General features: G+C 47.0%; 2 protein-coding genes across 12 annotated transcripts in view; both read right to left on the reverse strand.

Moving 5' to 3' along the window:
- The window catches only part of dock9b (dedicator of cytokinesis 9b), a 58,050-nt gene extending 35,829 nt beyond the window's left edge, over positions 1-22,221 (reverse strand). For 3 of the 8 annotated variants that reach the window (XR_014122602.1, XR_014122601.1, XR_014122600.1), the window contains exons 1-3: positions 5,020-5,356; positions 3,043-3,159; positions 1,397-1,486 (exon numbers count right to left, since the gene is read on the reverse strand). Coding sequence is in view for 5 of the 8 variants with exons in the window: in XM_035520668.2 (XP_035376561.1) it covers positions 1,397-1,486; positions 3,043-3,159; positions 5,020-5,190 (378 nt within the window). In the remaining 3 variants the exon portion in view is untranslated. Of the gene's footprint in view, positions 1-1,396; positions 1,487-3,042; positions 3,160-5,019; positions 5,358-8,282; positions 8,586-21,653 lie in introns of those variants that run through there. The other 5 variants (XM_035520668.2, XM_035520594.2, XM_035520658.2 and 2 more) reach the window with 4 other exon arrangements.
- Positions 22,222-22,556: 335 nt separating this feature from the next.
- The window catches only part of bmpr2a (bone morphogenetic protein receptor, type II a (serine/threonine kinase)), a 19,590-nt gene continuing 14,646 nt past the window's right edge, over positions 22,557-27,500 (reverse strand). For all 4 annotated transcript variants that reach the window (XM_081710361.1, XM_035525686.2, XM_027018448.3 and 1 more), the window contains 4 exons: positions 27,364-27,500; positions 26,860-27,029; positions 25,572-26,728; positions 22,557-24,763 (listed from right to left, as the gene is read on the reverse strand). In XM_081710361.1, coding sequence (XP_081566487.1) covers positions 24,486-24,763; positions 25,572-26,728; positions 26,860-27,029; positions 27,364-27,500 — 1,742 coding nt within the window. In that variant the 3' untranslated portion in view covers positions 22,557-24,485. The remainder of the gene's footprint in view (positions 24,764-25,571; positions 26,729-26,859; positions 27,030-27,363) is intronic.

Raw genomic sequence — 27,500 nt, forward strand, 5'->3', positions numbered from 1 at the left:
TGAAGGCTCTCTGCCGAGGTGAACACAATCGCTTGGGCTCTACTGACAGACGATCGTTCAGATCTCTGCCCTTCCTAACAGGATGAGGTGGGGACTACGTGCCTGCTTTCTTTCTCTTCAAACACACAGGTGTGACACTAACACTGATATCCTTTACTGTAAATCACAGGTGTGACGCTAACACTGATATCCTTTACTGTAAATCACAGGTGTGACGCTAACACTGATATCCTTTACTGTAAATCACAGGTGTGACGCTAACACTGATATCCTTTAGTTTAAATCACAGGTGTGACGCTAACACTGATATCCTTTAGTTTAAATCACAGGTGTGACGCTAACACTGATATCCTTTAGTTTAAATCACAGATCTGACGCTAACACTGATATCCTTTAGTTTAAATCACAGATCTGACGCTAACACTGATATCCTTTAGTTTAAATCACAGGTGTGACGCCAACACTGATATCCTTTAGTTTAAATCACAGGTGTGACGCCAACACTGATATCCTTTAGTTTAAATCACAGGTGTGACGCCAGCACTGATATCCTTTAGTTTAAATCACAGGTGTGACGCTAACACTGATATCCTTTAGTTTAAATCACAGGTGTGACGCTAACACTGATATCCTTTAGTTTAAATCACAGGTGTGACGCCAACACTGATATCCTTTAGTTTAAATCACAGATCTGACGCCAACACTGATATCCTTTAGTTTAAATCACAGATCTGACGCTAACACTGATATCCTTTAGTTTAAATCACAGGTGTGACGCCAACACTGATATCCTTTAGTTTAAATCACAGGTGTGACGCTAACACTGATATCCTTTAGTTTAAATCACAGATGTGAGACTAACACTGATATCCTTTACTGTAAATCACAGATGTGACGCTAACACTGATATCCTTTACTGTAAATCACAGATGTGATGCCAACACTGATATCCTTTACAACTGCACTAATCCCACAGTGTGACATCCCCTCCACATAAACATAAAACACAGTGTTTCCTGTAAGCTCTGCTCTCCAGACCAGTAATGACAATCAGTTATGTGCTTATGGCCATTTAATAAGAACCATATGTCCAAGGGTGCACACAGGAAGGGGCGGGGGAATGTGAGCACGCCTGGCAATGGGCCAGCACACTTGTGGCTGTTTCTGCTGGTGTCTTCGGTGCATCAGTGTGAGGAAATATTTTCTGCTTTGCTGTGACAACAGCAAGGACTACTACACACATCTTCTGTTACACTGCGTGATTTAGGGCTCACACACACACACACACACACACACACACACACACACACACACACACACACACACACACAGAAACACAGAAACACGGTGACACCAGAACCACAGAGGTTGCTCTCAGCTCCAGGTGCTTTCTCACCTCCCGGGCGAACAGGCTAGAGGCGCTCTGCTCTGCTCCCCTGGGGACCGTGGGCTGCAGTGTACGTCCCTGCCGTGGAACAGTCGCCATCTGCAAACACACATTCTCAAAGTTGCTAAAAGAACAATACTGGGTTCATCTGGACTATAGCTGGAGTACAACTGGAGTATATCTGAAAGTTGCTGGTTCAAGTCCCACCACAGCCACGTTCCCACTGTTGGGACCCTGAGCGAGACCCTCAATTGCTCAAGTTGTACTCAGTCATAATTTTAAGTCGCACTGGATAAAAGTGTCAGCTAAATGCTGTAAATGTAAAGCTGGAGTGTAACTGGTTGTTCTGATGAACCTTCTAACTATCATCACTGTTATGATAAATGTGATGTCACAGCATAACAAAGCATTTTATATCAAATTAATGTAAATCTGTATGCACTTGTACACGCGCACACACACACACACACACACACACACACACACACACACACACACACACACACACACTCATGTACACAGAGAAACTCACATACAACTACAGATTTAGTCCACCAGGAAGCAAGCCAGGGGGGTTTATGTGTGTTTGTGTGTGTATGTGTGTGTGTGTGGGTGGGTAGGTGATTGTGGTTACTAACACTTTACAAACATTCTGGAAATGATCAGTGACCTGTACCAACACCCTGACGAGATTCTCCACTGCCCTGTTGGGGGAGGTGGTGTGTTAACTTGTTGATCCGTTTGTGTGTGTGAGAGTCTCTCTCACACTCTCATTTGCGTGAGACCAACCAATTCATGTGCTGATGACGAAGTTCCATCTCTGCCCAGCTCGAGAGTTATCCATGCGGAGTATAACTGGAATGAATCAGACATTGGCTCACGGCAAAGCGCGGCGAAGGCGCCTGGCAGCAGCAGTGTGTAACAGCGCATAACACACACCCTACCGTGGCCCTGGAGAACACGATGGTTCACCTAAAGAGGAAGCCATGACAACAGCAGACCAGCGGGTTGCTCTGAGCTCTCACTTTACCCGAGCCCAATTCTCCCTCTCCCCCTCTCCCTCTCTCTCTCTCTCTCTCTCTCTCCCTCTCTCCCTCTCTCTCCACCCCCCTCTCCCTCTCCAACACACACACACACAAAACTAGAAGAAAATTTGAAATATATATATTCTTTCAGCTGCTACACTCAGCGGAGCTGCTGATAAACTCTCCTAACGGAATGTTATTATAACGTTGTTTGAAGGTTCTGGTGGAAACACTGGCCCCTCTATGTACACAAAGCATGGTCCCCACAGCCGGGGCATGACGTCTGCTTCTGTGAGACAGAGCCAAAATCCCACAGAGACTAGCAGAGGTCAGTGTTTCATCAGCTGTGCTAATAGGTTACATGATGTCCTGTGTTCAAAACATCTGAAGATGCCCAAAACATCTGCCCAGAGGAGTCGTGGGGACAGATCTGTAGCACATAAACGAGTGAACTGCACTCGACTGGGCCAAAGATTGATCTGAGCATTTCAAGTTTAGAAACACCAGCCCGGGTAGAGATGAACAAGTCAGACGCATGGTTGGATGAGTGGGAGGGATTATAGACGGAGAGACAGATGGAGGGATGGAGAGGGGGATGGGGCGACGGAGTGAACGTGTGATGGTGTGCACCTGAAAGTCGTCGACGGGGAACTGGAGCATGTCACGCAGGACATCGCTCAGGATCTGTGTCTTCCTCTGCACCAGCACGCTCTCGTAGTCCAGTGGCTCCACCACCTTCGGCTTCACCTAGAAGAACCGCACAAACGCGCGGCATTACACACACCGGAAAAGGAGAACGGAACGACAATCACTTCCCACGCGCAGTAGGGACCGTGTCTGTATGGGAAAATAACCTAATTAATATGTCACCATGGAGATAATGGGAAACTGGAACTGAGCGCGTGCGTATGTGAGTGTGTAAGAGAGCTAGAGAATGAGAGATGTACATGAATGAGCATTGTTTCATTGTACCAGGCACAGTATGCACATAAGCTTTCTGATGGGCTCTGTTATTGGCTACATCCAGCAACAGCAGGCACTGCTGTCCAATAGAAGCCTGTCTATGACAGGACCCATTGTGACCTCAGAACCACACGCAGCCCTGAGTCACGGAACTCTACGGGTTCCTCCGTCTGAGGACTGAGCTGATGCTGCCTGTATTCAAAACAGGCTCTTGGGAGAGGAAGATCCTGACAGTCTCACACACACACACACACACACACACACAGTATTGGATGGGCCCGTGTGTCTCCGCCCTCTGTAGTGAGTTTACAAGTGAGCAAACACAGAAAATGCAACACAAAATTCATTTGGCATTTTAAAATTCATTGCTGAGACTGTAGTGGTTATTTCACCAGTGTACCCATGTGTCACAGCATGTACGTTTACGGGTTAAGGGTCTTGCTCAGTGGCCCGACAGTGGCAGCCTGGCAGTACTCAGACATGAACCAGCAACCTTCTGATTACTGGTCGAGTACCTTGAGTGTGTGTGTTTGTATGTGCAAGAGAACATGTGTGTGCACTGCCTGTCTTGGTCTAGTTCCCAATACCCTTAAAGGAAGGACATCTGAGGTCTAGTGTTGTATTTGCACGGTGCGTCTGGAGAAGGAGATTTAGAAGCGATGTGTGAGGGGCCGTTTAGAGCGAAAAGAAAGTGAACATACAAAAATATGCAAAGTGAGAATTACACACACACATATGCACACCCACACCTCACACACACACACACACACACACACACATCACTCTACACCTCATTTTCACGAGCATGCTGCATATATGTTAAATATCTGCCTTCCTCTTACTATGAAATGACTGGGCGCACTGAAAAATGTTTTTTTACAAACGCATATACACAAGCATAGTGAAACTGTTTACTTAGCACTGAATGCATGTGCAAGTTATCATATGCAAATGAAAGTAGAAGGCTATTTATGTGAGTGTTTGATATGCATGTGCAAGTAGTGTGCGTGTGTGCACGTTTTTCACTAATTTCGCCCTAAAAGGCCCCCATAGCAATCTGTGAGTACCTCGCACTGTCCACCCATTGGTCTGCGTTTGGCTCTCAGTCTAGATTCCATCAGTGTATCTCTAAGAGAGAACTTCCCTCACTCCTCAGACATGACTCCTAAAACCGAACGACCCCAGAGGACCCCAGTGGACTGAGCCTCTGCAGTGCAGTGAGCTCACATACAATTACTGCATTTAGAAGATACCGATACTGTTAAATTCAGTTTTAAAAAATTCTCGTTGAAAATCAAACATCAATTCTTCATTAAACATCAAACCAATAAACAGCTCTCTCTCTCTCTCTCTCTCTCTCTCTCTCTCGACCTCTAGAACTAGCTGACTTTCATAAGGAGGAAACCAACACAAGTATCTAATGAAACTTGTCCATCCTCATGCTAAAGGGAGGTTGCTACAATAAGAAGGAATGCATTATAAAGTTTGCACCTACACACACACACTTAAATAGAGAGCTAGGATTTTGGATAATCTTATGTTAATGTAAGACAATTTAAGGTAGTCTGAAGTACCACAAACACAAGTCACATTACTGTGCTGGCCTGGTGAGTACCAGTTCCAGACCCCAGAGGGTTCACTTACCCCAGCTGGTGGGCCTGACTCTCCTCCCACCTCCATTTCCCCTAGACTCCTGCCCTGCTGGGGCAGCTCACCCAGCACCTCCGTACGGGGGGCCCATCCCCCTCCGGACTGCATGGTACGCTCCGCGCGCGTGTGTAAGGGAGAGTGAGCTGTGGAGCTCCGCCCCAGCATGTCCCGTCCTGCTGCAGGGTCCTGAGAAGGTGAGCCGTCCCTTTCGGGAGGACTGCTGGCTTCCTTGCTAAGTCACGCTCTCTTTCTCCCGAGCTTGCGCTGGTGGTCTCAGACGTTCAGCATGTGGAGTGGTCAGAGCCTGTTGCCGTGGATAGCCTGTTGCCGTGACTTCAACGGCAGCCCCTCCCTCTCACCCCTACCCAAGCAATCTCTTTCACACAGCTGTTCTAGTGCGAGGGAGTGTGTGTGTGTGTGTGTGTGTGTGTGTATTGCGCTGTTGTTGATTAGCATAATATATAAACTGCATTACTCATACGTATTTGAATACAACAGGCATCTTTACTAATGAAGGAACATGTCACTTTGAATATTCTGTCCAACATGGTGGATAAGTACCTGACAATGTCGGTCACGTGACATGGAGGACGATGAGGGCACTGAGAGAGAGTGAGAGAGAGAGAAAGAGAGGGAGAGAGGGAGAAAGAGAGTGAGAGAGAGAGAGAAAGAGAGTGAGAGAGAGAGAGAGGGAGATGGAGGGAGAGTGAAAGGGAAAAAGGGAGGGATTGGTGACAGAGACAGGGAGAGAGAGAGAGAGAGAGAGAGAGAGAGAGAGAGAGAGAGAGGGAGAGAGAGCGAGAGAGAGAGAGAGAGAGGGAGAGAGACAGGGAGAGAGAGAGAGAGAGGGAAAATAATGGAATGTCCCATCTCTACAGCCCACCTGTGCACAATATCGCTGCATGCTGGGAAAGTCAGTCTTTGTTTTCAAACCCAAGTGTCCGTCTGCCTTTTACCCAGACACCTTAGCACTTTTACCCAGACACCTTAGCACTTTTACCCAGACACCTTAGCACTTTTACCCAGACACCTTAGCACTTTTACCCAGACACCTTAGCACTTTTAACTAGTTTTCTTAGAGCTTTCTTTTATTTTTGGAATCTAAAAAAATATTATCAAAACATTATAGACAAGTCATTTCCTTTTCCGTTTCCTTTACACAGCCAGCTGACACACACACACACACACACACACACACACACACACACACACACACACACTCCTTATCTACGACGGTTTAGTTTGTGGCATGTCCCTAAAAAAATCACTTGACGAATAGCCCCTTCGTTCACGAACGCTCCCGTCACACTCCAGCTAGAGGAGACAGGAGCAGTCAACACTAAAGAGGTCAAAGGTCAACCTTAAGTTCCTGGGTATGTCTCAACAGGCCTCCTAGTACAGTAGGTAGTGAGCACTCATCCATTCTGTAGGGTGTCCCACTGTCAAAAAGTGCTCTAGAGCACCATAAAAACCAGTGAACTTTGCTTCCTAACTGGGCGGTGTTTATTATTTTATAAATATACATTTTATAGTCATTTCTAGTCTCATATATGCCCATGTATCCAGTCCCCAGTGATAACCGGTGGGTTGCCAGCACAGACGATATATATGAATAACGTGTATGCAGCCGAGAGTTGCCAGTTCACTACACACTTTCACTAAATATGAGACCAGTGAGTGAAGACTTCACTATCTGGTCACGTATGAGACTGCAGCCTAAAATAAGGCACCCAGAAGCCCTGCTCAGAAGCGTTACTCCGAGCTAGTTACCCCAAGCTAACTCTTCTCAGCTAGCTTCTCGCAGCTAGTTACTCGGAGGCATGCAGTTGCGCGCGAGCCCCACGAGTGTTCACACCCAAAAGACCAGACGTCCACACACCCAACGCATGCGAACAGGCGTGCGACCCGGTCCCGTCCCCCTCCACTGACGCCGCTAGCCTGTGTCATCGCGCAGCTTGAGGTAAGGGTAGAAGAGGCTCCTTGGCAGAGGGCCAGGGCGCGGTCCGCAGCCTCCGGCGAAAACCACCCACGTCCACCTCCTCGTCCCACACGCCCAGACCGCGTCAGGCGCTTCGTGGCCGGGCCTGAACCCGCCCGCTCCCCGGAGCTTTGGGATGTTGCAGGCAGTGAGAGCAGCTGTTTCCCACCCCCCAAACACGACCGGTCTGGAAAACGGCGTGAGGGTGGAGAGCGAAGTTACTGTATGACGTAGAACTCTCTCGGAATTATGGCAGGAGGGCGAGCAGAACCAGAGCAGCTCGACGTTCCAAACATGGTGCTTTGCTTTACAAAACTGATCCTAGGAAAGGAATACGCGTATACGCGTGCCGTTCTCTTTATTAGAACCATTTAATAAATAGTACCACCTTATAAGTGTACAGTCTGTGACTCTAGCGCTGTTGTTTTAGCTACACTCCAGCCATGGTCAGTGTCTGTACATGGGCGGACAAACCCAGTACCTTGCACCCAGCAGTGACACTAGTGCATGGTTTGGAGGCATCATCAGGGGTGCTGATTGGTCAAAAGCTGACCAATGGGAGGTGGTGAAATGGTGTGCGTGCCCACAGACAGTAACTGCCAACCTTTAAAATGCACCTGTTAGATAAAGTTAGTACAGATAACTGGTGAGAGCTCAGCACTTCCCACATAAGGGAACTGATCGCTTCTGCAGAGATGGTTGAGGTAATGCTGGGAACAGGGACCTGTTGCTGATCTGCTTTTGACATTACACTGTCTTCTGCATTCTCTCTCTCTTTCTCCGTCTCCCTCCGTCTCCCTTCATCTCTATCTTCATCTATCATTCTCTCTCTCTCTTACTCTGTCCACTTTCTCCATCTCATGTCAGTCTCACTGTGGAGAAAAAGGAACACGGCATGGTTAGCTAGTCCTGCATTATTTAGAGGCACACACACACACACACACACACAAGCACAAACACGCACACACACACACACACACAAACACTTACAGGCGGTCAGTAAAAGACATATTGACCTCCTGTCCATACACTTTTTGCCCATTTGGCACATGTGGTTCAGACACTCAGACCCACTGCAGACACCAGGGAAAGTGTGGGCTCAGCAGGCTGCCACTACTGACTCAGGATGCTGAGTAACTACGGAAACGGGACTAACATCAGCACAGATTTTTAACATCTCGTCCTCTTTAGACGGAATGCGCAATACACTACAAAAGCATCCACGAGCAAATACCAACACACACACACACACAAATATATATATAAACACACACATTACCAGTACTGGTGGTGGCGGTGATGACAGCGATTCTCTGCCACTTTCTGTGTGTACGTCTTCTGCTGTCTCCGCTGTTGTCAGCTCAGGCCTACAGTCATAGCCACAGTTCTGGTGTGACAAAATCCGCCAGGTCTCCCATAGGACCACACTCACTGTGCAGCCCATTGTGCACACACACACACACACACACACACACTCTCAATACACCACTCTTAGAGCTCACTCTTCAGGTCCTGCTCTCTGGTGGAGTTTCTTTAGGGCTGCACCAATCTCAGAGCGCTGGTGACCCAGCTCCCAGAACATTGTCCTCTCAGAGGTCCTTCTGCAGGAGTGCGTCTTCCCCTCCTGGACTGCCTCACCCCACCAGCCAGCCGGGGCTGTTGGGATCTGTACCGCTGGGGGTTTCCACCGATGACGGTGCACCTTTCTCTTCCAGACACGCACAGCAAGCATATAAGACAGATTCCCAGAGTGTCTCCAGACGGCTGGAACAGAACCGGAGACACAGCACACCTCCCCGAACGAGGCACGCGTGAGCAGAGAGACAGAGCGGAGCGTAACAGTATTAGCGTCAGTTACGGTCCGGGGTCCAGGAAGCCAGCCTGCCTTGCAGATGAAAGAGCTCGGGATGAGAGCGTGAGGGTTGAGAGAGAGAGAGAGAGAGAGAGAGAGAGAGAGAGAGAGAGCACTCAGAGCAGGGGAGTAGAGGAATCAGCTGATCTCTCTCTCTCTCTCTCTCTCTACATCCCTCCATCTCTCATGCAATTTCCTTATGCTAATGCTCTCTAATGCTCCCTGACCTATATCTGACAGCATGGAAGCACTATCCAAGTCAGGTACAATCGGAAGACACACACCCACACCCACACCCACCCATACACACACACATGCGCGCACACACACACACAGAACACGCATCTGTCATATACTGTGCATATTAATATTTCAGCAGGGCACTGACACACTATTTCAGACTGGATTACTCTGGGATAGGCTGTGTGTGTGTGTGTGTGCGCATGTGTGTGAGAGAGAGACTAACATTAATTTGCTGTGCTGAACATGCTTCAGCTGCACTGGCAATTCGCTTTAAATTAAATGTACTATTTACTATTAAATAGTGATTAAACAGTTTTCATCAAACCCTCACAGGTTATGAAAGCCGCACATTAAGGGTCGCACGTGATTTGAGGGAGAATCTGAGCTGATTACACCGGTGTGCAAGAGAGACGCATTGGCACAAACAGCCAAGGACTTTCCCGTATCAGCGGAGTTTATTGTTTCAGAGCTGCCACCCCCCACTGTGGACGTCTTGGAGGAGAGCCACGACGATGACCGAGCTGATCGGCTTCCAGAGCCACCACAACCCCGTGAGGACTACACACTGTTCTCCATCTCCACTTCCACCTCACCCAACCGGAACCATCCAGGAACAGTTCAATCAAACCGGTTCCTCCTACTGCCTTATCTCCCCCTCCACCTCTCAGACCCTCCCCCCCACCCTCATTTACTGCCTCACCTCCCCCTCCACCCCTCAGACCCTCCCCTCCACCCTCATTTACTGCCTCACCTCCCCCTCCACCCCTCAGACCCTCCCCTCCAACCTCATCCCCTCCACCTCCACCCACCATCATCTGCTGCACTGGAAGAAGGCACCCCATTCTCAGGTAGTCGACCACACTGATGTTCTTCGGGTCCTTGCTGCTACACTGATGACGTCAGCATCGTGTCAGATGCTGTAAATGTGTCCAACCCGCTGTATGTAAAACCCGAGCAAACAGCATTTGAAGCAAAACACACAGGTCACCAAGTTAGATCTTCCCATAATCTTGACATCGAACCTAATGGAATAAAACTGATCAAAACCTCTGCTGGAGTCTCCTGATCCTTTTCTGGAAGTGCTACATTCTTTATTTTTGTGGACATTCTACCATTTGCTTCATGCACCTACAGCAAATGTTTTCTGTTCGTTTTCTTGGACTGAGGGCAACTAAACAACTTTTATATCTTTGATAACAAAGACTAAAACTTTCTTCTTATGGCTCAGTTCATACATGAACGGCAGGGATTACTTTGTCGAAACAGTAAATAATGTTTCTGAAAGAGTGCCAGTGAATTGTGGTGTCCCCCAAGGTTCGATGCTTAGGCCTTGCTTATTTAACTTATACATGCTTCCTCTTGGCAAAATCACAATATTATGGGCCAAGGCTATATAGACCATACACAGATTCACTTAGCCCTCTCCTCAGACAACTACAGTCACCTCCACTCGCTTTGGAAATGCCTTGATCATTTGCCATAACTTACTGCAGTTGAATAAAGATAAAACATGATTATATTTGGCAACAGCGATGAGATGCACGGACTGTGCTCGAAAACCATCAAATCTATAGAGCTAGCTCGTACCCTTGGAGTACTAATAGGTTCTGGACTCTGTTTCAGCAGTCACATCAAATCAGATACTAAATCTGCATTTCATCACCATATGAAACAAGATTTCTTGAGATTTCTTGAGATCAGAGATTTCTTGACTAAACCATGGATGGCACAGAGAGGCAGACCTCAGCTGTTCTGCAGCTTTCACATGGAACCAGTTATCAGAATATATAAGAAGAGTCCAGACACTAGATTTTACATAGAAACTCAAAATGTCCTTTAGACTTAGGTTAAACACTGTTCTTATTTAGCCTGGCTTTAGACTCAGGTTAAACACGGTTCTTATTTAGCCTGGCTTTAGACTCAGGTTAAACACGGTCCTTATTTAGCCTGGCTTTAGACTCAGGTTAAACACGGTCCTTATTTAGCCTGGCTTTAGACTCAGGTTAAACACTGTCCTTATTTAGCCTGGCTTTAGACTCAGGTTAAACACTGTCCTTATTTAGCCTGGCTTTAGACTCAGGTTAAACACTGTCCTTATTTAGCTGGCTTTAGACTCAGGTTAAACACTATCCTTATTTAGCTGGCTTTAGACTCAGGTTAAACACTGTCCTTATTTAGCGTGGCTTTAGACTCAGGTTAAACACTGTCCTTATTTAGCGTGGCTTTAGACTCAGGTTAAACACTGTCCTTATTTAGCCTGGCTTTAGACTCAGGTTAAACACTGTCCTTATTTAGCTGGCTTTAGACTCAGGTTAAACACTGCCCTTATTTAGCTGGCTTTAGACTCAGGTTAAACACTGTCCTTATTTAGCGGGCTTTAGACTCAGGTTAAACACTGTCCTTATTTAGCGTGGCTTTAGACTCAGGTTAAACACTGTCCTTATTTAGCTGGCTTTAGACTCAGGTTAAACACTGTCCTTATTTAGCTGGCTTTAGACTTAGGTTAAACACTGTCCTTATTTAGCTGGCTTTAGACTCAGGTTAAACACTGTCCTTATTTAGCTGGCTTTAGACTCCGGTTAAACACTGTCCTGATTTAGCCGGCTTTAGACTCCGGTTAAACACTGTTCTTATTTAGCTGGCTTTAGACTCAGGTTAAACACTGTCCTGATTTAGCTGGCTTTAGACTCAGGTTAAACACTGTCCTGATTTAGCTGGCTTTAGACTCAGGTTAAACACTGTTCTTATTTAGCTGGCTTTAGACTCTGGTTAAACACTGACAATGTCTTGAGGAGAGATATTGCTATGAAAACATAAAAGAGAATATCTGATTACATTAACCCTTTATATATAAACAAGGCAAACTATTATTATTATTATTATTATTGTTATTGTTATCGTTATTATTATTATTATTATTATTATTATTATTATTATTGTTATTTACTTCAATGAAGTAAACAGACCGAGTGAGGAAACCAGTCTATTACATAAGAACAAATGTTCATGAACCCATGAATTTGACAGATGACCAGGAGCAGGGATACATTCAGTAGACACAGGGGAGCCATATTCAGATCCCAGGGTGTAAAGCACTGATCACTTTATGCTGGTTCCAGATATGCATGGTTCCGTTAAAGGTTCTGATCTGCTTTCCTTGTTTTCCAGCTTTCAGGGTTTAAGAAGTACAAAAAGCGACTATTTGTAGAAATGAACTAGCAGCTTCTGAGTGTTGATTGGAACGAGAAGTTCTTTGTTTCGTGAAGCCAAATTTCTTGGCCAGGAACATTAAGGCAAATGTAATACATCTACCAGGAGATGTTTCACCTGGGAATACACCCCCGTCATGATGTGCTACACCGTCATCACAGAGGTCTCATGCTTCTTCTCCTCAGTAATGTTCCTCTCATACGCTCCACGTAGGACACGTCGGCCCGTGCCTCCTTCATGCTCCCAGAGGATGAGGTCTGGAGCTTTGGGTTTGTTGTTTTGATGCGAATCTGGATTTAATTTCAGATCTGGACATAATCCCAGGAGTGCTGAGGTTAGAGGGTTGCTGGAATGGGGAATCCATCTATCTCTCTTTCTCTCTCTCTCTCTCTCTCTCTCTGAGACCCATATACTGGCTCACAGAGGTGACATCTTACAACTCTTTATACATCACACATCTTGTTATGTTGTTACAGTCAAACAAGAACAAGTACTCAGACACAGAAATCTTTTCTAGAGGAAATCGATTTTTTTTAAAAAATTCACATTTAAATGACATGATGATGCAGACACAGGCGAACTTTTGAACACCCTCACACACAAAGATATGAGCATTTGGTAACGATCTGTACAAAAGAACGGAGTGTGATTTTATTATTTGAGTAATTTAAACAGAACAGGAGAGTGAGGGAGAGAGGGATAAATGAGAGAAAGAGACAGAGCAACACAGACCATAGATCACTGACAGACCAAACGGTTCAATATCAAAGAAGTGCAACATTCTACTAGCGTCGCTGCAGTGTGAAGAGTGGGCTCTGCTGCCACCTACAGGTCGATTACGGCACTGGTCCTTACGTGCTGTCTGCAGCATGTACTGATCTGACGTCTGTTTCCAACACATGCTGCAGGCAGGCTTTGAAACTGTCTCTCAACACTGATCACCAGCCTGCAGTGTCCGCTGACACGTTCAGGCTTCCCAGACTCACACTACACCTGAAGCCTGGCCTGGAGCGGCCGTGGTGCCGACCCGGATGTGGGCCGATCAGGCGTCAGTCCACCGCTTCCGTTGGCTGAATCACAGACCCGACTGGACTCAAGGCCCAACATGAAAACCCGCACTTTTTTTTTTTATTTCAGTGATTTATTTCCACGTAAAAAACACAAAACTGAAAGAAGTTCATTGACCACCTAGAACACAAACATATTTCGCAGGCTGACACACCAACATGGCAACAATTTTCTCCTACAGACAACAAAACAAGACGGCATTAAGCCCACCACTCACACAAGTGATTTCACGTCTCACTAGATGCTGAACTCACTGTACACATTCCATGCTCTTCCTTCTCTCTTCCCGTCACACGATTAAACTAAAGACACATAACAGTCCAATTAAACACCAAGAAAAGGAATCAGACACAAATAATTCAGGGCTTTCATTTCCTCCCAAGCATGCGAGCTTTGAGAAAGTCCAAAAAGAACAAACAGTTCACATGTGCTGGTGCCGGGGAGGACCTCCCGCTCAGTCCAGGAATAACAGCCGCACTGGAAGCCCACTGACAGCCCTGCAAAACGGCATTCCGCTTCCAAAATCCCAGGAAAAACCCACACACGCCAAAACATTCTGTAAACTAGTCTGAGCTATAGCCTCGGTATATACTTGACATCTCTCTCTCTCTCTCTCTCTCTCTCTCTCTCTCTCTCTGAGTAAAGGAAAAAATGACGTCGGAAGGACAGAGTGAAGAACGGGGGTAAGATTGCCGCATGGGAAGTGCAACTCTGGAATTTGCCTGAAGTGAGAGAAACAGACAAAGGGAAAGAGGTAGAGAAAAGAGCGGAAGACATGAACAGAGAAAGAGAGAGAGTAAACGAGAATGAAAGACAGAGTAAGACAAATAAGACCGCAGAAGGTGAAAGAGTTTAACTTTAAAACACCACTTTTCTATTCACTGGCAATAAAGTTGTTTTTAATTGAACTGAATTAAGGAAGAAAGTGAGAAATATAGACGTGTGTGAGAAGTGCGTGAAATAGAGAGTGAGAAAATGAGAGTGCGTGCCAGTCAGGGCTCCCGGGCGTGGGAGAGATGCGGCAGCACCAGTGTGTCAGATAATCTTATGAGGATTATAATACGAGACAATCTGCTCCAGCACAGGGCAGTAGAGGGAAAAGATGGATACAAAAGATGTGTGTGTGTGTGTACAGCATAGGACTCTGTGTGTGTGTGTGTGTGTGTGTGTGTGTGTGTTACACAGCATAGGACTCTGTGTGTGTGTGTGTGTGTGTGTGTGTGTGTGTGTGTTACACAGCATAGGACTCTGTGTGTGTGTGTGTGTGTGTGTGTGTGTGTGTTACACAGCATAGGACTCTGTGTGTGTGTGTGTGTGTGTGTGTGTGTGTGTGTGTGTGTGTGTGTGTGTACAGCATAGGACTCTGTGTGTGTGTGTGTGTGTGTGTGTGTGTGTGTGTGTACAGCATAGGACTCTGTGTGTGTGTGTGTGTGTGTGTGTGTGTGTTACACAGCATAGGACTCTGTGTGTGTGTGTGTGTGTGTGTGTGTGTGTGACAGCATAGGACTCTCTGTGTGTGTGTGTGTGTGTGTGTGTGTGTGTGTGTACAGCATAGGACTCTGTCTGTGTGTGTGTGTGTGTGTGTGTGTGTACAGCATAGGACTCTGTGTGTGTGTGTGTGTGTGTGTGTGTGTGTGTGTGTGTACAGCATAGGACTCTGTGTGTGTGTGTGTGTGTGTGTGTGTGTGTGTGTGTGTGTGTGTGTGTACAGCATAGGACTCTGTGTGTGTGTGTGTGTGTGTGTGTGTGTGTGTACAGCATAGGACTCTGTGTGTGTGTGTGTGTGTGTGTGTGTGTGTGTGTGTGTGTGTGTATACACAGCATAGGACTCTGTGTGTGTGTGTGTGTGTCTCTGTGTGTGGATATAATGCTATATTTGTATGGCTATTAAACATTAAACTCCAAACCCATTAACACTCAACCTCATACTTCAACAAAATGCAGCAAAATGTCACATGTTGACATTTCCAGCTGGATAGTGTCAGTATGAAAGTTCTGAAGCTACGTGAGATGTGGATAATAAGGACACGGCCAGGCCAGGCCTTTAATGCACTGCCAAATCCTCCCCTACCTACCAGCATGGCACACACATGCCTGCGTGCGTGTGTGATACCATATGAAGACAGCAGGAAGTTTGAAAGTATATGATACATCACCACAATCCACACAGAAATATGAAAACAACTTCAGCCTGGCAGGTTTCTCTGTAAGCACAGTTAAGTGGACGTACACATCATCCAGACCACTGCCCTCATGAAACTATCGGAGACACTGGACACCTGAGTGAAGAGGCAGGTGTGGAACTGAAGAGGATGGGCGTCTTATTCCACAGCTACCCTGGAGAAAGAGATGTTGGGTAGAGTCTAACTCCCCCTACCCCCGCACCCGTACTCAGAAGGGCCAACTTCATATGTAGTAGCACTGCAGTGGACCAGTACACCAATGTAGCACTGTCCCAGTGGTAAGTGTGCCACTGTACCCGTGTCCCAGTGGTCAGTGTACCACTGTACCCGTGTACCAGTGGTCAGTGTACCACTGTACCCGTGTACCAGTGGTCAGTGGCAGCCATTTTGCCTGTTGAGTGTATAGCTATGTCAATGAGATCACAATGTTCACTCTACACTCTGTTCACCATTAAATGAGATCACTCTTCATTCTATACTTTCTTCACCATTAGATGAGATCACACTGTTAACGCTATGTTCTACTCACAGTTATATGAGAACACTTCACTCTACACTCTGTTCACCATTAGATGACCTCACACTCTTCACTCTGTTCACCATTAGATGAGATCACACTCATCACACTACGCTCTGTTCACCATTCTGGGCTGCACTGAGCTAGAACAACATCTGTCTTTTCTTTGTAATCAAGACCAGAACAGAGAGAGACAGAGAGACAGAGAGACAGAGAGAGAGAGAGAGATCAGCAGACTGAAGCCACTTCAGCTCATCCGTTCATTCATAGCCCTTGTATACGACTCTTACACTAACAGACCACAACGCACACGTCATTCAAACCCAGCTGGGTTATCACCCATGCAACAGCCAGAGGCAGGCCTGGGCAACCTGCCACTACTCATAGTCAAAGTCTTCACATCTAGTAGCATTTATTTCACACGGACAGATACAAGTTGAGCAAAATGCAATAAAATGCATTTTGTAGCCCTTTTGGCATTGGCTAGTCAATTCTGTAAATCATCATTGGATGCAAACTGGATGCAACAGACCTTAACTGACCTGCATGCCTGGAAATACCCCAGTGCCTATGAAGCCCCAGTCAGCTGGGAATCAGTGGGACTTACAGAACCAAAGCGGTCTGCTAAGTCCCAGGATCTTACTCAAAGTGCTGACTGCAAAGCACTATGGGACAGACTTACACCCAGACACAAGGCACACACTCTCCCACTACCAGAGAGCACTACAGCATAGCAGCAGCAAGAACTCATGCTTGAAATCGCAGCTATACACTACCAGCGAAGGAAAAGACTTCCTTTGTCCTTTTTATACCTTCCCTGGGTGGAAAGATTGCACAATATATCTTTTTGCTAACTGGTATCACAATACTGTGACCACGATCACAATACTGGCCACAGAGGGCTACAATATATAAGCTGTGTGCGAACCTCGTGACCAACTTCAGATGTTCTTGCTGAATGTTCTGTGATAGCTGAAATTACCGATACAAACGTGGGAACTTGGCATAGGGGCTTGAACAAGCAACCTTCCGATTACAAATCAAGTGCCTTAACCACTGAGCTACCACTGCCCCTACAAAGGTAAAGCATCGGGTTCAGGTGACCTCAGGTGACCTCAGACAGCTGTACCACAGCACTAACAACAGCCCTATAGGCTGACAGAGGAAATGGACGAGGATGGGGAAAGCACTGAGAATCAGACAGCCACCGCACACTAAACCTGCCTGTCTGAAACATCTTAAAACAAGGGACATCTTATCCGTAGAGCACACATCGGGCTAAATTCCGTTCTCATGGGAGAAAGGGAACAAATACTTTCGGCAAAATGCGATTTTTTATTTATGTTGTGTACAGAGTTTTGTAGGCTACCACATACTTACTACACTGGATAATGTAGAGTCTCCTCAGAGTGAATAAGGCCAAATTATCACCTTTTCAACTCCTCTCAGCTCAGCAAGATCTCAGCCCAATCACATGGAGTACATCTTCACCACAGGCCTAGACCAGCATAAAGTATGTGTGTGAATGTGTGTACTCTTGAGTGTGTGTGTGTGTGTGTGTGTGTGTGTGTGTGTGTGTGTGTGAGACAAAGTGAGACAGACAGAGAAAGGAGAGTGAGAGAGAGCAAATAGAGAATTAAGAAAAAAATAAAAGCTCCACCAAAACTACAAAACATCTCTAACTTATGATGAGTATCAAGATGGAGGTCGGACAAATTTTCCACAATGAAAAAGCTAAAATGAGCCTTGACAGATTTTCCAGCAGCTGGCTATAGGGACGTCTCAACCATTTTGACAGAAATTGGCAAGAGCCACAGTACAACAATCTAACAAAGACATCAGATACGCAGCTACCTAAACACTTCAGCTGAATAGTGGGTTGAAGGTCATGCAGAAATGACTTCTCCGCAAGCAAAGGTGGAAAATTCATGGAAAATTCATCTTCCTCACTAAAGGATTTAGAGACATTTTCCAGAGCTTAACTTTAAATAGAGTAATTTGTGGCCAGTGATTACAGGAACTCTGCCGTGGAAAAAAAACTTCCAATTCCATGACAACATCCAGTTATTAAATAAAAGAACAATGACCCTTAAATTAAAAACATGACGCAAATCCAGAAATATCTGTACACACTGCATCATAAAACCAGAAATATCTGTACAGTGTGTATCTTAAAAGGACTCACAAGCCACTTGCTTAAGACAGCAGTCATTAGGAATGCTGGTGAAACACAGACAGCCTGCATAGAGAGGTCATGACCTTTATATTCAAGCGTTCACAGGTCTCCTCTGGCTGCCAGTGACACACATGCAGCCTTTTTTAGCCGAGTACAGCACAAAGGTGCCCGAGTCCTCCCCACGGGGGGAGGGTGGTGTGAACGTTCCGCTAGAGCCCGCGTCATCTTCTCCACACGGCACAAGGGCATCCACGCTGGCCAATCACAGGTCGGGTCTGGGTAGAGCAGGGGCAGGGCTGAAACCTCATGAACTTCATGAACCTTCATTACCTCAAGCGCAGGTAATGAAGGTTCATGAAGTTCATGAGGTTATCGGTTAGACGCATGGCAGACCACTATGCAGCAGATATTGACATACATGGATAAAATGTTTCCCTTTAGGGGTTAATACTTACACTAACGTTACATGAGGAGGAAAATATTTACACTTCAATGCAAACCGAACAGGCCGTTTAGATTCGAGACAAAATCTGTCCGATATTTTTAGAGAAGGGTCCAGTTCATCTCGAAGAATTACGAAAATGCCATGCAATTCCTAAGCCCAACGGATGCTGCTTATTGGAATAATATGTAATCCTACAATGGATCGCAATCCAGTAATACAGAGATGCAGCAGTCCCCGTGTCCTTTATCCAGTCCGCAGGACAGGGTGAGTTAAAAATGGATCACACACCCAAGCTGCCTTCATCCATAATGAATGGAGTCAGATTTCTCACCAGCAAACATGTCCCGCCCTGCGCCGGCACAAGCCGAGGGGGTTACAGCGTATGACAGCTAAAGCAGCCGTCATACACTGGACAGCCAACATGAGATGATAAGACAGAGGCCGGGTGTGATGTGGAGGGGTGGTACTTAACAACACATGGGTTCTAAACAATGCATCAAATCTACAGGCTGCAGAGTGATTCTGAATCTCCGGCGTAAACACAACCATCCAGATCATGAAACTACATTTCAGAGTTTCCTTCTATGCGGTGTAGACACAGCACCTGTTCTCGCTCTGGTTAGTAGTTATCTTAAAGCAGAACCTGAAATGAAACTGGTTTTGGTAGTTTTAATAAATTGAAACAGAAATGCAGAATGTCCTTGCTGGGGGTATAATATTCATCCTAATACAATATTTTACTGATTGTAATCATATTACACTGTATTGTATTAAGGTGAAATTATGAAATCGAGGCTTTACACAAATAACAATTGTATCATATCACATTTGTACAGTTAACAGCCTTCAGTACACACACACACACACACGCGCGCGCGCGCACACAGAGACTCAGACACAAACATACAGACACACACACATTTACATTTAAGGAACATGAAAGGTGTGTGTGTGTGTGTGTGTGTGTGTGTGTGTGTGTGTGTGTGTATATTGAAGGCTGTTAACTGTAGCATGTCTGTATTGAATCTATAACACATTCAAGCTTCTGGACGTTCACAGTCCGTGCGTGTAAGGGTGCACAAATGGAGAAAATGGAATATTATAATTAAGCAATGAATATTTAGAGAACTCATTTACATGCCAGACATCTTTGCAGTTCTACAGCCCTAATGACACAAATCTGATAGAAATGTCTGTGTTGCTGAGATCCACAGATCTGTGCTGGAGATCCAAGCAAATACAGCCCAAACGCTGCCTTGTCATGCGCGTACACACACACAGTGTACATTACTGCATACTGTAAATACTGTACATTGTGGTGGTGTGTTCTTGCCCCATGCTTTGTGCATTGATTCCACAGTTGTCAGTAACATCAGTGCACACGTGACCTCTACTCTGCTCAGTAGTTTCCATCAGACCAAAGCAAATTCCTGTATCAGACAAGCACTGCTGAGGAAAAGTGATTCTGACTCTGACTCTGTGTCTGACTCTGACTCTGACTCTGATTCTTACTCTGACTGTGACTGATTCTGAATGTGATGCGCACACACACCCACTGCAGGAACCTGTCTGACCCACTGTTAAAGGCTCATTTCTAGCCCAGTCTAAACATACATTCTTCTCCACTGTCCTCAACACTGGTCATCTCCGATAGAGAACACACACCACATTAATGTTAGTGTGAAGAAACCCTCATAACAAGTAGAGCAAATTTGCATATTTGTTTTCTATTCAGTGATTAAGTTCAGATCTGGATCACTAAGCCAATGATAAAAAAGCTAAACATCTAATCTGCAGCATGCATGATGACATCGGTTAGACACTCAGACACTAATGCACGTCTATCTGTTACTAACTGAATACTGAACCGATTAAAAGTCCCACAGATCTGAGGTCAGCGTGCAACGCTGAACCCCCCCCTCCCCACAGCCAGTGGAAGCACAGAGATCAGGCCAGGTGCGGAGAACTCACAAATGACTACAGTTCTTCACAATAGTCACACGTCAGATAGAGGTACTGCACAACCGCACAGAAATATATCGCCATGAAGAAAAGAGTAGAACTCCTACCAAGCAGTTCCTGACCACCAACTTTGTGGAACTACATTAAATTACAATTAAAACATCTAATCCAGTGAAGTAATTTTACAATGATAATAATAATAATAGATATATTAATCTCATAAAATACAGCGCAGGTCTGATTTTGTGCTTTCTTGTGATTCTTAACAGCACCAACTCAATATCAATGGAATGACCCATCATTTTACTGGCAGGTAATAGACCCAAAGATTTGGGAATATCAAAGGTCCCGTATCTCCATGTCCTGATTTCTGAGAGGAAGAAATGCAGCGTCATTCCTAGTCTCCAGAACAAAGAGCGGGATCGCTATTCCCACTCACTACCTCTCCAGAGAGTGACAAAGGAGTCCAAATACATGTTCCATTTTCACCTGACACACACACACACACACACACACAGGCACAAAGACTGAAGATCTGTTAAGTGCGACTAGACCAGACTAAACATGCCTAGTTGAAAAAAAGTCATACCAAGAGACCCTCGGTGCCTAAAGGTTCTGTCAACAATTTAGTGCAGAAAACAAACAATTATAGCAAAATTATTATTCCACCAGGTACAATACACTCACATAAATTAGCTTTTAGTAATGTGAATGATACCGAATCCAGTGTAACTAAAACTAAAACACTAATGATTTTCTTTCTGAATATTTATTAAATTTTGGGAATCTTCTGGCACAGTTGCAGGTGTCAACGTGTCAGCGTTCTACAGTGTAAGAAAAGTACGATATAGAGTAAGATACGGTGTTCGCGTTATAGTTGCTTCTACTGGCGTTTGAGTTGCCTGTGCTGAGGCGCATTGGTAACGGCGCGTAAAAGGCGACAGCCTAAGGGTGGCCGTTGTCTGACGCATGCAGACGTTGAACATCTACTCACCACAAGCACCGAGGTCCTCGCAACCTCGGACGCGCTCTGCCGCAACTCGGCGGCTGTCCCCGGTTTGCCCAGACCGCGCGTGAACTTCCTCGTCTCCGACTGGGTTGCTGAAGTCATCGCTGCGCACGCGATCTTGCGTCAAATTGGTATGAACGCTCTATGAACACATTTTGACGTAAATAAAAATACGCACGCCCCAGAGGACAAGCTTTCGTTGGCAGGCACGAGGACGCCAATTCTGATTCCCCTTTGCAATCTACGTTACGCCACGGTTTCCCCCCTCGCGCCAGAGTTGCGGTTTTCGTTGGCGCTGCTGGAAACCGCCGCGGTTGAAATGATGCGTAAACGAGCCCGTGCCCCTGTGCCGTTAAGATACGCTACTGCTGCCAGTTCGGGGACCCCGAGCCCTTCTCCGTACCAGCCTCCGCTCGCCCGCGCCGAGCGCGAGCTGCGCGGAGAGGCTGCCGCGAGAACGGTTACGCCTTCGCAATTTGCGCGTCAGAATCTCTCGCTCTTAAACGCGCACCACCGGGAGAGATTGTAATCCAGATTCTGAACTTCGCACCGGTTGTTTTCTTCAGACTGTTAAGCAGTTGACTTTGTTTACAAGTTGGAGGCGCTAAATTAAGATTGTGTGACACAGCTGAGTTAAGAACGACAGCGGCCAGTCGCTTCTTGGACGTCCCACACATCCAACAGGACGCGTTCCTCATAGGTGAGGACTTACAGCAATAGTTATGAATGTTAATAACGTCGCATACGTTCGTTTATATTGCGACCCGCTCTCCTCTACAATTCCCACATGATGACTACAGAATGAGACGACTAGCGGTCGTACACCCGTGCTGCAATTCAGAACATCCAAAGAGAAAATGAGACGTAGCATGCAGCGCACAAAAACCATCCAACTGCAAAGCATTATTTATTAAAATGCAACAAATTCCATTACAGTTTTGCAATCTGATACAAATCACAGATTTCAAAGAGTACAACATCACACCATATTCCCATTCCCTGGTGCGAAGGCAGCTGGAACACCTGACCCACACAACATTACACCAGAACTGCAGAGCAGCTCGAGGAACAAAAACCCACAGACATTTTTATACACACAGGAACAGTGGGAGCCTCCACATCAAAGTTAGTCTTGTGCTCTTGAAAATATTTCGAATACATGCAACAGTCAGCCAAGACAGGAACATGGCTCATTATGGTAGCCATGGCAGTTTGAGCATCGCGTAACTGAGCTGTTTGAGTGTTAGGGGATGATTTGAGCTGAGAGCCGCGTAGATCGTGTCTAAGGGAACAGGGTGGAGTGCGGCTCCAGCATGCAAAGATAAACAGAGTCTTGTGTCTCAGACTGTTCAAAGCTTTCTGTGTGGCTTGACCTCTAACCTTTGAACTGTCTGGTTGTGTTTCACCATGCCTGTCCTGCAAAAATGTGTACAGTGCATGTCCATGTGGAAACACACACACACACACACACACACACACACACACACATATACATACATAACACAAAAATATCTGCACAGGCACTACTACACTAGTACAGACAAAAGAACAGATCTCTCTCTCTCTCTCTCTCTCTCTCTCTCTCGCTGTCAAACACTCAAACACACACACACACACACACACGCACACACACACACCCACCAAACATCTAACCAGGCCTATATTGTGTTATTAATCAAATCTTCATGATCAGGAGAATTGAAAACAGTGCAAGTATGGCTTGTGTCTCTGTACTAGTACAGGACACGGGTGATGTACAGAGGTAATAATGTAGGTAATATACAGGTAATACAGAGGTCAGAAGACTGAGCTGTAATTGCTATGTTTGGTATTGACTTTGGATCTTGCTGTGTCTCCCCAACGTCTCCCCATTGTCTCGCATGCAGTTACAGGATGTCTCTTTAAAAGGAGCATTACCACAGTCCTCTCGCCTAAGAAGACGGCTGGATCGCTCCAATTTTTTGCCCGCTGACGTCAGCTAGGAAATAACAGATCGACGATAGTGGAGATTGTCATCCATGATTTCTGTACGCACGCAGGCACGCACACGCGCACTCGCACGCGCACGCGCACACACACACACACACACACACATACATACACACACACACACACACACACACACACACACACACACACACACACACACACACACACACACACCATACCGAACAGCTGTGGACCCTCCTGTTTCCTCTCTGGCCTGAAGCCCATGCAGTATGAGCACTGGTCTCTGGATGTTCAGACAGGCCGGCTACGCTGCCGTACACAGCTCTGCCATACTGTTAAGACAGCCCTACATATTCCACATCACCATGTGCTCTTTCGTACTGATTACTGTATTTCTAAAATATTAATAAGAAGTTTGTTTTACTTTGATTAAACTTTTTTCCCCCCTTTCTTTAGAGATTCTAATTACATTATGGTCAAAAGAGAAATATGATTTTGCTATTTCTACATTTAAAAGTGCAACAAAAAAAAAACCCATAAAGATTTCAACATACAAATACAGAACAAAGGAGTCAGATCAGAACAAAGGAGTCAGAGCCAACAGCAACAGCAGACCAAGGGGCCAGTGCACTGGCCTGTTCATGTTCTACAAGTGACTGGGATTTGTAGTCCACCTCCACAGTCAGATGACTGGGATTTGTGGTCCACCTCCACAGTCAGCCAACTAGGGCTTCGGTTTCTGTGGAGTAATGGCCAGATAGAGGTGTCCTGACAGGCCAGTGTGTGCTGGCCTAAATTCTGACCGATGAAAACGAGTCTCAGTGAGGGTCTCGGATAAGTGTGCTTCTGTCAACATAGGATCACGACTCAGAAGGTGCAGTCGCTGGCGTCAGAGGTCAAGCCGGAGGTCACGGCCCCATGACCGCCCAGGTAGATGGCTGTGGCTGATTTGGGTCTGCTGGCATCGGGCTGGCTTCGGTTCTGACCCAGGCTTCCGGGGCAGGTGTTGTTGTTCACTTCGGCGTCCAGAGGGTCTGTGAAGACCCAGGTGGCTGGACGCCACTTCTTCAGGGCATAGGGTGTCTTCACTCGCTTCCGGATGCGGTCCCCCGACGCCTCCTTAGCCTCACTGTCCGAGTGGCCTCCTGAGGTAGAGAAGGGACACCTGCTCAGGAGGGACACGTCTTATGACCAGGTCAAACAAACGACAAATGAAGTCCTCAGACGTCAGCGCTGGGACTGAAATTGAGAGGTTCACGCAACGTTCGGCAAGCCTGTTTAGTTGTCATTTTAATTTGTAAAAATTTGTTCATGTGATCAAATTTCTCTCCAACCACTGTTCTGGGCTTTTTCACAGAGCTCAGTGACGACTGATATCAGTTATTCAGTATGTGCTTTACTTTTAAGTTCAACACTACCAGACACAACAGTTTATTTAACATTTTTCTGATGATATTTCGATCATTGTCCACATATGCAAATAAATCTGAATCGCACACAATAAAGAGGACCTCAGGAAATACAGTGATACGTCACTGGATTTAGCTGAATAAATTCTCAAAACGTTTAACAAGTTAACAACAGCTCGGCTCAGCAGGTAGGAGGGACTAGTTCCTTTAATCAAAGACCAAAAGCTGTAGTCTCTAGTTCTATGAAGGACTGGTCTCTATCATGAATGCTAACTCTAACATCATTATCACACTGACAACGATGTGAAAAGAACAAGCCTGTCCTGACAAGCCTGAACCACCAGGGGGCACACGTGTGGAGGCTGAGCAAAGAGACGCTCTGTGGTACAGCTCTGTGTGTACGGAAGTGCTGTGTTTGGACACATGTGTACAAGTGAGAAAGGATATCACCATAGAATGGCTGTGCGCATACCTTAACAGAGTGTGTGTGTGTGTGTGTGTGTGTGAGAATGATGATGTGTTTCTCGATTTTATTTGCACTCACCCAACGAGGGCAGTGTGGTGATGGACAAGTCCAGAGAGTTTGGCCTTTCGGGTCGGCGTGCGCGGTTCTGCCTGAGTAGGGCCTCTCCCTGTGGTAGCAGGGCTGGAGGGTGGGGCTCTGCCAGGGCTGGGGCGGGGCAGGGAGGCGGCCCTGCAGAGGGCTCCGCCGCCGAGGCGGACAAGGGGTCGTCTCCGGCAGGGCCGGGGCCTTCCTCGCTGTTCCCACCCACCTCCTGGTTCCCTCCCTCGCCGTCACCCGTGTTGTTACTGTTGTTATTGTTGGCGTTGTTGTCCGGTGGGGCGTCCCTGTGGAGGAGGGGCTCCTCCTCGTCCGGGCTAGTGGCGAGGAGACCGAAGGGCACGTCGTCCGAGCCGACGGCGCCCCCTCGTGTCGCGCGATCCGTCCCCGCACCGAAGCCGCACGTGACATCCGCATTGTTGGTGATGGTGGTCGGGTGGGGCTCGGGGGCAGCGGTCTTCGCTCTGGCCGCGCCCGTCTCGGCCTTCCTAAGGTTGCTCTTGCCAAGCTTCCCGAACTTCAGCCTCAGGGACGAAGAGGACGAAGAGGAGGCCGGCTTCCCGGCAGGCTTGGCGCGGAGGCCCAGGCTGCCGGGTCGCTTTGGCACGTTCTGCTGCTTGGGCAGGACGGCGGCCGGGGCGTCGCCGGGGTGGGCGGCGACCTGCGACGACCCGCTGAGCTCGGAGGCTGTCTTGATGAGCGGGTAGAAGAGGCTTTGCGAGCTTTTGGGCGAGCAGAACTGCTTCTGTGAGCACTCCATCAGGCTCTCGTCCGAGCTCTCGCGCAGGTTCCGCCGCACCTCGCTGGGGTCCAGCTTCGGCGTCTCCAGGTCCTCCTGGGTGAGGTGTGCACAGATCGGCGCGCCACCGCCCCCTGCTGGCAGCTGGCCGGCAGCGCAGGGCTCGGAAAGAGGGGCGGGGCCGCCGTTGTCCATCCCAGAGAGCCGTGACTGGGCCTGCTGGCGCTCATAGTTCCTGTTCTTCTCTACGGCCACGCCCCCTGCAGGATTAGCCCCTCCCTCGGTAGAGGTGTCACCGTGAGGAGGTTTCGGCGCGCCCTCCCCGTCCCCGACGGTGGCCGAAGAGGAGACTTCTGGGTAGGTGTCGGTCTTTGGCGTCTGTCGTCCATGAGACAAGTTCCTGACACAAAACACATCAACGACCAGCTTTTTAGACATTTACAGAGGTAAAGCTGGACTGACTGATCAGTCATAACTGGCAACTGATTATTGGTTATTAATAATAGCAACTGATCGCTGGTGATTAATTACCTGTGATTGTGCAGGGCGGTGCTGTGGTTGAGGGCGGGGCTAACAGATTTGTCACGCTCCCAGAGGAGGAGGAGCTCAGCGAGCCGCTCCTCCGCACACTGGGCCGTGAGACGGGCCTCCGCGTCCTGGTCCCAACAGTCCTCCATCGTCTCCTTCAGGGAACGCACAGTCTGCACGCGCACACAGACACACGCACACAGACACACGCACACAGACACACGCACACAGACACACGCACAGGTACATACACATGTACACACAGATGGAAAGATTTGCACAAATAAGTACAATAAATACACACACATACACAAATACACACACACACACATGCAAATAGACACAGCTGAACAAATAGGGACAAAAAAGGAAGCACACGTGTATGCTTACATGTTTGTGTGTGTGGATGTAGATGGTAAGTGTGTGTGTGTGTGTGTATGTATGTGTGTGTGTGTGTGTGTGTGTGTGTGTGTGTGTGTGTGTGTGTGTGTGTGTGTATGTGTTTACCAGACTGTTCTCTTTCCAGGCCTCAGGGAACTTTGGCCTGTGCTTGTGTCGGGACACAAGCGCCTGCATGTCCTCTATGGTGGGATGGTTCCCGACCTCGGCCTGGAAGGCCAGCTGGAACACTGGCACTGCCTCAC

Source organism: Electrophorus electricus, chromosome 3, assembly GCF_041902795.1.
Source record: "Electrophorus electricus isolate QZ-2024a chromosome 3, ASM4190279v1, whole genome shotgun sequence".
Taxonomy (NCBI): domain Eukaryota; kingdom Metazoa; phylum Chordata; class Actinopteri; order Gymnotiformes; family Gymnotidae; genus Electrophorus; species Electrophorus electricus.